The sequence below is a fragment of the Lactuca saligna genome, chromosome 4 (assembly GCF_052625555.1).
Source record: "Lactuca saligna cultivar CGN05327 chromosome 4, ASM5262555v1, whole genome shotgun sequence".
NCBI lineage: Eukaryota > Viridiplantae > Streptophyta > Magnoliopsida > Asterales > Asteraceae > Lactuca > Lactuca saligna.
The window spans coordinates 131,235,727-131,246,816 of NC_136420.1; the positions used below are offsets into that span (position 1 = coordinate 131,235,727).

Here is an 11,090-nt window from a genome sequence, read left to right on the forward strand (position 1 = left end):
AAACCCAACAGCCTATAAATAGAAACCGAGATCAGCCATTTTCTTTGCTCATTTTCTTTCTTCTCTCTAAGTTTTTGCCTCAATTTGCATGCCAATTATATCCCGAAGCCCTGGTATCATTCCCAAGCCCCGAAGCAAGTTCCAAAGTCCCGAAGATCCCGATAAGTGAGATTCCCTAGCCGAAGCCCTGCCCGCGAGAAGCCTGGTTTTTTTGAAGATCTACCCAAGAATACTACTTCTACAAGTCGTAGTGTTGTCCGATCATCTTCTAATCAAGTGAGTGTATAGTCACTTTCGTCTTACACATAGATATGAAGTATTTTATAAAATACGTGCTATGTGTACATATATTGTTGTTTATATGTGTGAGTGTGTGGTTGGCTTTCTTCTAACACATAAATATGAAGTATTTTCTATGAAATACATGCTATGTGTTTATGCACTGTTGTTTATTTGAGATAAGTGTGGAATAGATGTTTTATATGGTTTTTAAATGAGTTAAATTGTATATGTATTTTACATCTACTAATATGTTGGGTAGAACATGGGTAGATGAGATAGTTGGTATGTGATAAAATAATGAGGTAAATGATGAGGTATGTAAGATGATTAAGAATGATATTAGTAGATGCAACAATTAGAGAATGTTGTAATACTAGCAGATGCGCTTAAGAATAATATTGGTAGATACACCAAATAGAGAGTGACATAATACTATTAGATGCACCTAAGCATAATATTGGTAGATGCACCTAAAAGAAAATGTCATAATGCTAGCAGATGCGCTTAGGAATAATATTGTTAGAGGCGCCAAATAGAGAATGTCATAATACTAGCAGATGCGCTTCAGGATAATATTGGCAGATGCGCCTAATAGTGAATGTTGTAATCCTGGCAGAGGTGCTTAAAGGATAATGTTGGCAGATGCGCCTTCTGTAGCAATGGAAGCTTGTGCTAATTCCTTAGGTCAATCCTTAGGAATGAATGAAGGAAGGATAGTTGATTAATAGGGTAAAACCTTGAGAAATAAAGAAGATAATGGGGATGGGTAATTAGGTTGATTGTTTGATGATTGAATATAATAATTATATTATTGTGGGTCGAAAACCCTATATGCTCACCAGACTCCCAAGCTTGACCCACTCAGTTTTCTTTGTATCACAGATATCAATACGAAGACATATTTCACTGATAGATTAAAGGAGATGTAAATCATTAGTGTAAATAAATGTAAGTTATGTTTATGCTTATGAGTTTGTATCGGAATATGACATCCCGAAATTTTGTTATATAATGAAAATAATTTTCTTTAAGAAATGCTTTGATAAATTCTTATCATATTTTGTTTTGGGGACAAATTCCACAACAATTTTCTTTAAACGATTACTCTGATTTTAAAAACAAAGCATAAACAAATCGGTCTTTTATGGCCGTGAAATTGGGGATGTCACACTTGGTAATGTTTTGGTAAACTATGTTGTGAAGTATTTATTTAAAATCAAAATTTTGATCTCAAAAATTGGGATGTTACAAGTTGGTATTAGAGCCTTGGTTTGAGAGATTCGGACACACCCTCGGGGGTGTCTGAACTCAAACCAATGGCTTGAAAGATTTTTAGAAGGAATTAGTTTTTCTAAAATCTAAATTAAAGAGTTTTGAGAAAGAACGAGGTGTGTGATGCGTGCGACCGATTGAGCTCAAGTAAGTTTTCCCCAAAAAACCCATACTTGTTATGTTATATGATATGATTACGAAAACTTCATGCTAGATTAGTGCTAAGGATCTAGGAGGATGTCTTGTATGCCTGTTATGTGTTTATGAGATCTGCATGCTAAAATAGGGCTAAGGATCTAGGAAGGATGCCTTGTATGCCTGCTATAGGAGCTCATTGAGTCGTATGTTAGAGCTGTTAGTTAGTAGTGAGATCTGCCTTCTCTACCTCCATAGTTACCAGTGAGATCTGCAATGAGGATTTTTGTGGATATTTTCAGAATTTTTGTGGATTTTTATTGAATTTTAGGGATTTTTAGAAGCTTCAAATCAACACGTTTTGGTCACTCCCCCCCCCCCCCCCCAATCATGCGCCCGACATCTGCCTTCTCTACCTCCATAGTTTTTCCATCTGCTTTGCCTTTCCTAATGCACCACCGCTTCTAGATTCTCTCAATCTACCGTCTCAGTTCTCTCTTTGTATATTCCTCGTTTTCTCAAAAACTATCACCCCAAAATCATCTTTTTCCTTTCATGCTTCGTTCTGGATCACAACAGTTTAAGGAGAATAAAAATTGATAAGCCCATGTTTTATTTTTGCTTCATTCTTTTCTCGATTAGATGTTTATGCTTGAAAAAGAGGAACTTTAATGTTTATGTTTGAAAAAGAGGAACTTTAAAACCTTGAAACGCACAGAGGATCGCCAATGTCAAGTTCCTTATTCGTTTGCCCTAATTAGATATCAATAATATTGGTCGTTTAATTTATTGGAGGTGTACTGGGAAAGATAAAATGAACAAACTGTCGGGGGAAGAACGTCTTTGATCCTTAAACAATTACATGTACTCTCTCTCTCTCTCTCTCTCTCATGCTTGTTGTTTAGATTGGGGTGTTCTGTTCTTTGGGATTTTTGCGATTTCTTATCTGGTGGACAAATGACAAAAGTGGATAAGTTTGAGTTATACTTTTTCTTCCTTTGTAGCTACCGCGTTCAACACCGCATCCTTCACATTTTTATTTTTACTTCATATCTCCTTAAGTTTCACTTAAAGATATCACCCCACCCACTCTGCTCTCTTTTCTTATATCTTCTTCGGTTAACGACATCTTGCCTGACTAGGGTTCCATGTCGCATGTGTTTGGTTCTCCATGTATTTGTGAAATGATGGCATAAACTTTTTGAGGTATTTTATGATGGGATTTGGAAGGAAATAGCTTAAAATGTATAGAAACCCTTCCTAGGTGTTTTAGTTTTTCTTATACCAGATAAATGATGTTTAAGAAACCTATAAGGGAAGCTTTATTTCCCATTCTTTTCATGTTAAGTCGTTATTGTTACTTGGTAGTTGCCATTGGAAAGATTATAGAAAAAGAAAGTTAAATATTTGATTTAAAAGAATTTGAAGCAGTAAAATGGAGATTTAGAGGGCTATTGTCATGTGAGGAGGGAATGTTAGTTGTTCCTAATGCCAATAGCAAGTCAATGATGCAACATGTATGTTGTTACTCTGTTAACTATTTTTATTAGTTTGCTTGAATAGAAACTATATGAATATGATATGATATTAGCAATCACTCATTGAACTAGATTTGTTCTTTTTACCTTGTGTTAGGTTGGTATCATATGAGCTATGGTTGGTCCACATGTTGCAGCGAAGGCTGTTAATATAGCCCTTGAAGAAAATGAAATTCCAAAAGAAATAGTTGATAATTAATAAAAGGGACACGTTTATGCTTTTTCACACCAATTAATGATTCAGAGAGGTTATTATCTTTTTATCTTGATAAGTTATAGTAGTTGTTTCTTTTTCAAAATACAATGCCTTAAGGAAGGGAAAAAAAGTTTATTGCTATTTTACAACATTTAGTCGGTTATAATTACAAGCTTCGTATCGTGTATTTAGTGAAAATAGATTTAGATCTTGCATTCAGCCTGTTATAACTACAGTCTTTCCTAAGATAGTTAAACGACTTTGCATCTTGCATTTAGTAGATGTCATTTTCAGTACCATCTAACATCCTATTTTCAGTGAAAATGATTTTTTTTCTTCAAAATAACATGCTTGAAGGAAAGATATAAAGTCATTTTTACTGTCTGACATCTCATTGCTATATAATATGTATATATGTATTTATATATGTATGTATTTGTATCTTCAACTTACCAATTAAGCTTATTACTCCAAAATGTTCTAAACTTCGACTCCTTTGGGCCTTAATAGTTTAGGTTCAGTAGCATAAAATAAATGAAGGACTTTACATGATTGGACTGACGGATGAAATATTCGATCTTTCTTGGTTTATTGCATATGCTTTATAGGTGAGCTTTTTTTAAATAAATTATTGTTATTCCCTTGTTTGTGCTCAAGATGAGCTCACTTTGTAGTCAATTACTTAAATTGTACAAGTCGTAACGTTTTTAATTGTTCTATGTTTAGAATGCAGATTAAATCACAAGGGCACCAAGAAACTAACCAAATCCACTTCCAGTTCTTGCAAGTCTTGCAAAATATGGTAGTAAATTGGCCACAAAGAAAAGAAAATGGGTGGTCCTACTTTAAAAGGATGTCACTCTCGCTATTGGTGTTAGTTGTTGACACTCTTCACGTTTACTATGGAAATGAACTAAAACAATTCTTTCTGGGAATTACCAAATTTATCCCAAATGTTTTGTTTGCTGTAGCATTCTACTTTCATTCTTCATATTGTAGAGTTCTCTCAACAGACCCTTGAAATGGCATGCTAATTTTCACCAATTATACTTTTGATTCTTTATCATCGGTTACAATAGATGAAATATGAGGGTGACTATCTTAGCATTGTACTTTCGATTTTTCCGAACATATTTGCATCATTGACTTCCGTTTCATTAAGGAGAAAAAAAATAAAAAAAATAAAAGGATTGATAAGAAAATTATTGCTCTTGAGATTATTTATTAAAAGGAATAGGAGAGAAATCAAATAACTAATCTTCTTTATAAATTGTCCTTTTAAACGAGGAGGAAGTGGAGAGAAAGTAAAAAGAAGATCATCCCCTTTCTTTACTTTTCTCTCATTTTTTTTTTCCTTCAATCAACTCAAAAACCAAGCTTTATGGTAAATGAATATATAGATTTAAGAGTATACTTAACATGCATGTGATTATAAAAACTAAATCATTATTAATTGATATAAAAAACTCTATCGATAATGTAATTAAACATTTAAAAAAAATAAAACTACATTTAATGTATTTAGTAATGAGTCCTTTTTATTTTGATTGTATTTTATTATCAAGATGAAGCACCTATTCAACTATCAAGTGTAAAAATAATTGCCAACATCCACCTCGCCTTTACACCATTGAAATAGAGTCCAATGTTGTGTTTTCACTTTTAAAACGATTTTAGATAATTACCTTGATGAAAAAACATTTTCTATTCACGGAAATAATTAATAACTGAGTTTATAATTAAAAGAATAATCGAAGTTGAGAAAATAGTAAATAAAATTTTCTGCTAATTATTCCTATAGATGATCTCGGTCAATATGTCTTTTGTGGCATGTTGGACTATCCTTCAATCCTACCTCATGATTCATTTATTCCTGATTGACAAGATATGCATAGTTTGCCGTAAGGCATGCGTAGATACTTTTAGGGAATATGTAGTTCATTGTAGAGAGCTCCCTAGCTTCAAGTATCAACATGATGCAGTTATAGATGTTTTCTTTGATGTATGTCAGTATGCTAGTATTTCCATCAAGAAAGAAGCGGTTGTAAAACTTTTTGATTGACCTGTTGGAATGAATATCCACATTTAGACCGACTGATATTTTGATCTTTAGATGGGCAAGATGGAAGAACGGTTGTGTGGATCTTACTAGGGGTTCATCTCTCGTGGGTTTGAGGAGTGAGGGTTTCATAACGGGACCTACTACTTTAAAAGTCGTCGCATGCAAATTGACAAAACACAAGAATGCATGCATTGAAAATCAACATGTGTTTATCCCTTTCTCATTTCACATATTTGGTTTTCTCACACTAGAGGCACTGAAATTCCCCAATAGAGTCCAACGAGTCATTCATAGTAATGTTATATTTTCTAAATCTACAAGATGTTTTCAAAAGAATTAGTTTTGCAATGCAAAAATGAGTAGCGGCAGTGACAGACTTAGGGTGTCCCGGGCCACCACTCTGATTCTAGCCATTATTATAATTTTTTTTTTCTATTAAGTGCAACATCATGAAATATAAATGTCACTACTATTTTAGATTTCTTAGATTTTTTTTTTGTTTCCACTACTCAAACTTTCTACGTCCGGCACTGACTAACGACGTGACTTGTTGCCCGATTACCATCTATCTATCTATATATATTGAAATAAAATATTATATTTTTTCTAATTCCTAATTGTGAAATTCTCATTTGTGAGTTGTTACCGTAATATCATGTCACAATTTTTTAATAGTGAATTGTTTTTATGCCATTTTTAGATAATTATTTCATTTTAAACAACGTTATCCATTTATGAAGATAATTATAGTTTAGATTTTCTATTTAAAAAAATAGTCAATATACTTGAGAATAAATAATAAAGGGTGAATTTTTTTTTTTTTTTATTTTATTTTATTTATATTTCTAGATGTCAAATTCTCATTTATGAATTGTAACATCGATCATGTCAGGGCGAAAGAATTAAATATAATTTCTCGTAGACAAAAACTGAAAAGTTAGAAATAGTTCAGGGACCAGAATAGTAAATGATTGAACCAAGGCCCGAGGGTTTAAACTTTAAATCACTATAATCAATCCACCAAATTAATTTGTTTCTTTTAGACTCTTGACCTAGCCAAATTTCCCGGCGACTGTAAACGTCAATGGATTCCGACGTGACGATGGTTCCGGCCAGTGACGCATCTAGTCTTCCAGGACCTTCTTCATCTTCAGCCGTGGCCTCTTCTTCTTCGAAGAAACCCAAGCGTTTTGAAATCAAGAAGTGGAACGCCGTCGCACTTTGGGCTTGGGGTTAGTTTTGCAAATTCCCAATTCTGATTTTTCGTCTGTTGTGATTTCAATGACGATTTGATGCTCTTCCTATGCAGATATCGTGGTTGACAACTGCGCGATCTGTAGAAACCACATCATGGATCTATGTGAGTGTAGTTTACTAAAAAAAATTAATTCCACTTCTTCGATCGATATAGTCTTATTACTTCTGTGTTGTTTTGAATTTTGATCAGGTATCGAGTGCCAAGCTAATCAGGCCAGCGCTACCAGCGAGGAGTGTACTGTGGCTTGGGGTAAGCTTCCGTGCTTGAACCCTAATTTTTTCCAATAGTATTCCCATATCCTTTTTAAGTATTGAATTATGTGTTTGTGAATTTCGTTGAGGATACTTTTTCCCCAAATTTTGTGAAAGGTTTGTGATTCTTCCACTAATTCATCCACATAAAATATGTTTCACTGAGTTATATGATAGCTATAATGGTGTTTACCTTATGTGGATGAATCAGTTTTCTTAAGTGGAAGAATCGCAAGAACTTATGAAAGGGGAATGAGTGCTTTGGATAATTTGCTGTGAATTTTGCTATAGATGATCATTAATTATTTCAGAAAGCAAAAAATCTTAACGAGTTAGCCAATTTTAGCCATAGAGTTGATTTAAGCCACCTGTGAAATTAGCTAATTCCCCAATATGGACTATGAAATAGGCTTCTTTTCGGCCCATATCCAGCCCAATAATGTGTTGTATAAAAATTACAAATTTGAGCCAATTTCCCTTCTATGGACTATGAAATAGGCTTATTTTCGCTACTTTTGTAAAATTCTCTTAAGAAATATGTTAACATCCATAATCATGCTTACAATGCTTCTTCATATTTTGACAGGTGTATGTAACCATGCTTTCCATTTCCACTGCATTAGCCGCTGGCTAAAAACACGCCAAGTTTGCCCTCTTGGTACCCAACCATCATCCTACTTCTATATTCAACTTTTATTTAATAATAACAATTTACACCCACACACCATTTATTTAATTAAAATTGTTTCAACTTTTATTTCTATAGATAATAGCGAGTGGGAGTTCCAGAAATACGGTCACTAGATATAATCGTACTGGGCAGGCGGGCAGCAGGTAGCGGGCAGGGGCAGAGACGTTTGTTAATGGAAATGGAAATACTCGTACTTTTGTTAATGTCGTAATGAAGGAATATCATGAGATTGTGTAATTCGTAGCATGTTTTAAAGTTTCTTATGCAAAGAATAATCTAAAATCAACTAGAAAAATATCCATATCGTACATATAATTATATCAATAAAAGCATGAACACGGGTTACAACAACAACGACAAAATGAACATTTGGGGCATGATGGATTGCAACTACAGGTTATCTCGGGACACTTACAGTGTCCCGAGATACGTGGCTTCTTCTGTTGGGTGCTGCCAAAGCAGCAACAACAGTTTGCTGACGGGCAGCATCTACGGTTGCTTTTTGTTTTGCAACAACCACAATAGCAACAACACAATAACATGGAACCGAACTTTTTCCTGATTTATTTAAGTTTTCCAAGAAAAAGAGATTATGATTAGTAGGGGATTAGTTCATATATAATGAAATTGGTTAAGTTTTTGAAAGATGTTGCATATGCATATATGTTATTTGCTTACCCAAGATTCCTCCACAAGTTTCTTGATCTACCATGAGTATGCTTTGTGCTACAATATCAACAATTACCATGTATCAGCTTTTTCTCTCTATCTATTTACATTTACTTTTGAAGCTATTAACTATAGTGCTTAATGACGTGGATGAAGGTACAAAACTGAAAACAAATGATTACAGTTGAAATTCTGAAAAAATAAAAACCCTTTTTGAATTAAAGTTAGATTGCTTGTAAAATAGCTTATACGTTATTTTTTAATAAATTACTTGAAATAGCTTATTTTTCTAAAAACTAGCTTATAAATCGAAAACAATGTAAAGTAAAACTAGCTTATAAATTGAGATCAATGTATTAATATATATTTTCACATACGTTAGAAGATATAAAAAAACAAAATGGCAAAAAATTAGTCCAAACTGATTTTTAAACTTACGCTTCATTTTTGTTTTTATTTTAAATGAAAAATAATTCGGAAAACCATAACAGAAAAACCCAAAAAGCAAAAAGAAAAAAAACGATAATAAAAGTAATAATAATATTATTGGTTTTTAATGAAAAGTTAATAAAGAATTTTTAGATAGATTATTGATTCTCATTTATTTTTCTAAAATAAATGGGAGTCAATAATCATGTTTCATGTTTAACTCGTAAAATATGAACCTAAATACTTTATTTTATAAAAAAAGTTGATGTTATTCTAACCGACGTCTTAGAGCACAACTTTTATCAACCAACATTTTCTCGAATATATTAATACGAGAGATTTCATATTTAGTTCTTAAAAAATATAATATGACCAACTAGTTATAAATAATAACAAAATATAAATAAAATATAAATCCATTATGATATATATTTTTTGTGAAATAAACAATAAAACAAAAGATATTAATTATTTTTTAATAAATAATAATAAAGTAATGTAAAGTAAAAATTAATTGATATGATAGAAAGTAAAGATTTAAATTAATTTTACACTTTACAATATTTTCTTTGCTCTTTTTAAGTCTCTATACGTAAAACCCGATTAATTTAGTAAAATAAAAAGTATTTATTATGATGAGGCTTCAATTGAATGGTTTCTTTGTCACAAAGAAATATAATAACTTGAAATAAGCCAACAAATAGGATTATTGAGAGCGTTTATAAATCATAATTATTTAGCTACTCATAAAACTTTATCATAATCAATCAAAAATTTGTTGTTATCTATAAATTCTCTATGGATTTAAACTCTACTTACTCTAGCTATTTACCTATTTAGTGTTTTCAAAATTTATTCTTGACTAAGTCAAGAACCTCGGTCAAATTTTAGAGTTTCGAAATTGCTCGACTTAACTATCTAATTTTTTCATGATTTTAATCAGAAAATGTTCTTTTCGGTGTTTAAACAAAAGAAAACAAAATTATAATAGTTTTTGATGAAATTTGTCTCTCATTTTTCATTTACAAGAAAAATACATGTTTTTGTAAGAATAATTAGAAAATATATCTCATAAAATAATAGATTTTCACATTTGAAAACATTGATTATCCCATAAACTTATAGCCAAAAAATCTTACATTGCTATGAGCGGATCTGGAGTAGCTTCTACAAATTCGTCAAGCCTGTATGCAACATTCATCGATCAACATAAGCAAAAATATAAATAAATAAAAGAACAAGTTATATACTTGGAGAATATGAAGATAGGCGTACTCTTTGCAGCATCTTGATGCAAGTTCGAGCTCTGCAAGTGATTTTATCTCCTCCTGTTTACAATCATATAATTACAATCAGCAAAATTATTCAACCCTAGGAAATTAGGGGTAAATGTTGAATCCGGAATCACATTTTCAACCAATTCGTAATTGTTATTGTCAACCAATTCCATTGACATTTCAAGCAATTTATGCTAAAATCGAATCCAGATAATCCAATAACATGCACAAGTTGAGGTTTTAAACAGAGAATCGTATTGAAAAGAGTAATGTTGGATTTATATAACCTGTAGCAAGCTAATTTCTCGATCGAGCACCTGAACTTTGGCTATCTGGCGGCGTTTTCCATATAAATCGACATAGACGACGGAAGAAGGAGATGAAAGAGGGGATATGGAGGAAGAAGACGAATCATTTGAAGTCCCACCATTAATCGCCATGAGAATTGATAGTTGAATTGGTTAATGGTCGTGTGGTTAAAGGAGAGTGAATCTGTGTCAGAGATGGTGGGCACAATCGCCATTAACCGATGAGACGTAAGAGAAAGTAGTGGGGGTTTTGTAAGAACCTTTTTTTTTTTTTTTTTTTTCGCTTTAAGAGGCCATGTGGTTGATGCTGTCTGCGCAGTTCTCCATTGTCACGTGCGTCCTTCTTGTCTTGTTTGTCTATGTAGTAATCATATTGTACTTCTTGCATTAATCATTGTACCCATAAGTAGGACTAGTTTAATGATTAGGGTTTGAAATGAAATATATTTGGTTAGATGGTTTTTGTAACAAGAGACTGGTGTTAGTAACATTCAAAAAAAAATTTAAAAGGTAAATTAACTAATCTAGTCTTAAATAATTATTTATGACTTCATCGAGACTTGAACCCATAACCTCTCATATGAGATGGTCACTCGATACCGTTAGGCCACTGACTCTTTGGTAACATTCAAACTTTTTCTTTAACATGTCTATACAATATTGTTATGTTATAAAATAAGTAGTTTCAAATAGCGATAGGTGTGATTTAAGATAGGTGTGAT

At 32.4% G+C, this 11,090-nt stretch overlaps 2 protein-coding genes across 2 annotated transcripts; one reads left to right on the forward strand and one right to left on the reverse strand.

The window, feature by feature from the left end:
• The first annotated feature begins 6,499 nt into the window (after nt 1-6,499).
• Nucleotides 6,500-7,980, forward strand: LOC145042817 (RING-box protein 1a-like). The gene is made up of 5 exons (XM_078991299.1): nt 6,500-6,717; nt 6,795-6,845; nt 6,933-6,992; nt 7,581-7,652; nt 7,761-7,980. The coding sequence occupies exons 1-5, from the start codon at nt 6,570-6,572 to the stop codon at nt 7,796-7,798; spliced, it is 369 nt and encodes a 122-aa protein (XP_078847425.1). The 5' UTR covers nt 6,500-6,569; the 3' UTR covers nt 7,799-7,980.
• A 25-nt stretch (nt 7,981-8,005) lies between these two features.
• On the reverse strand, nt 8,006-10,633 carry LOC145042816 (uncharacterized). The gene is made up of 5 exons (XM_078991298.1): nt 10,348-10,633; nt 10,059-10,111; nt 9,923-9,967; nt 8,364-8,411; nt 8,006-8,243 (listed from the first exon to the last, which is right to left on the reverse strand). Exons 1-5 carry the CDS (start codon nt 10,498-10,500, stop codon nt 8,006-8,008), a joined length of 537 nt encoding a protein of 178 aa, XP_078847424.1. The 5' UTR covers nt 10,501-10,633.
• Nucleotides 10,634-11,090: the final 457 nt, after the last annotated feature.

Coding starts and splice junctions, on each gene's coding strand:
- LOC145042817 (XM_078991299.1), top strand. CDS start 6,570: ATGGATTCCGACGTGACGATGGTTCCGGCCAGTGACGCATCTAGTCTT. Junction 6,846..6,932: donor AAACCACATCATGGATCTAT/GTGAGTGTAGTT, acceptor AATTTTGATCAG/GTATCGAGTGCCAAGCTAAT. Junction 6,993..7,580: donor GGAGTGTACTGTGGCTTGGG/GTAAGCTTCCGT, acceptor ATATTTTGACAG/GTGTATGTAACCATGCTTTC.
- LOC145042816 (XM_078991298.1), bottom strand. CDS start 10,500: ATGGCGATTAATGGTGGGACTTCAAATGATTCGTCTTCTTCCTCCATA. Junction 9,968..10,058: donor GCATCAAGATGCTGCAAAGA/GTACGCCTATCT, acceptor TGTTGCATACAG/GCTTGACGAATTTGTAGAAG. Junction 8,244..8,363: donor AACTTGTGGAGGAATCTTGG/GTAAGCAAATAA, acceptor TAAATAAATCAG/GAAAAAGTTCGGTTCCATGT.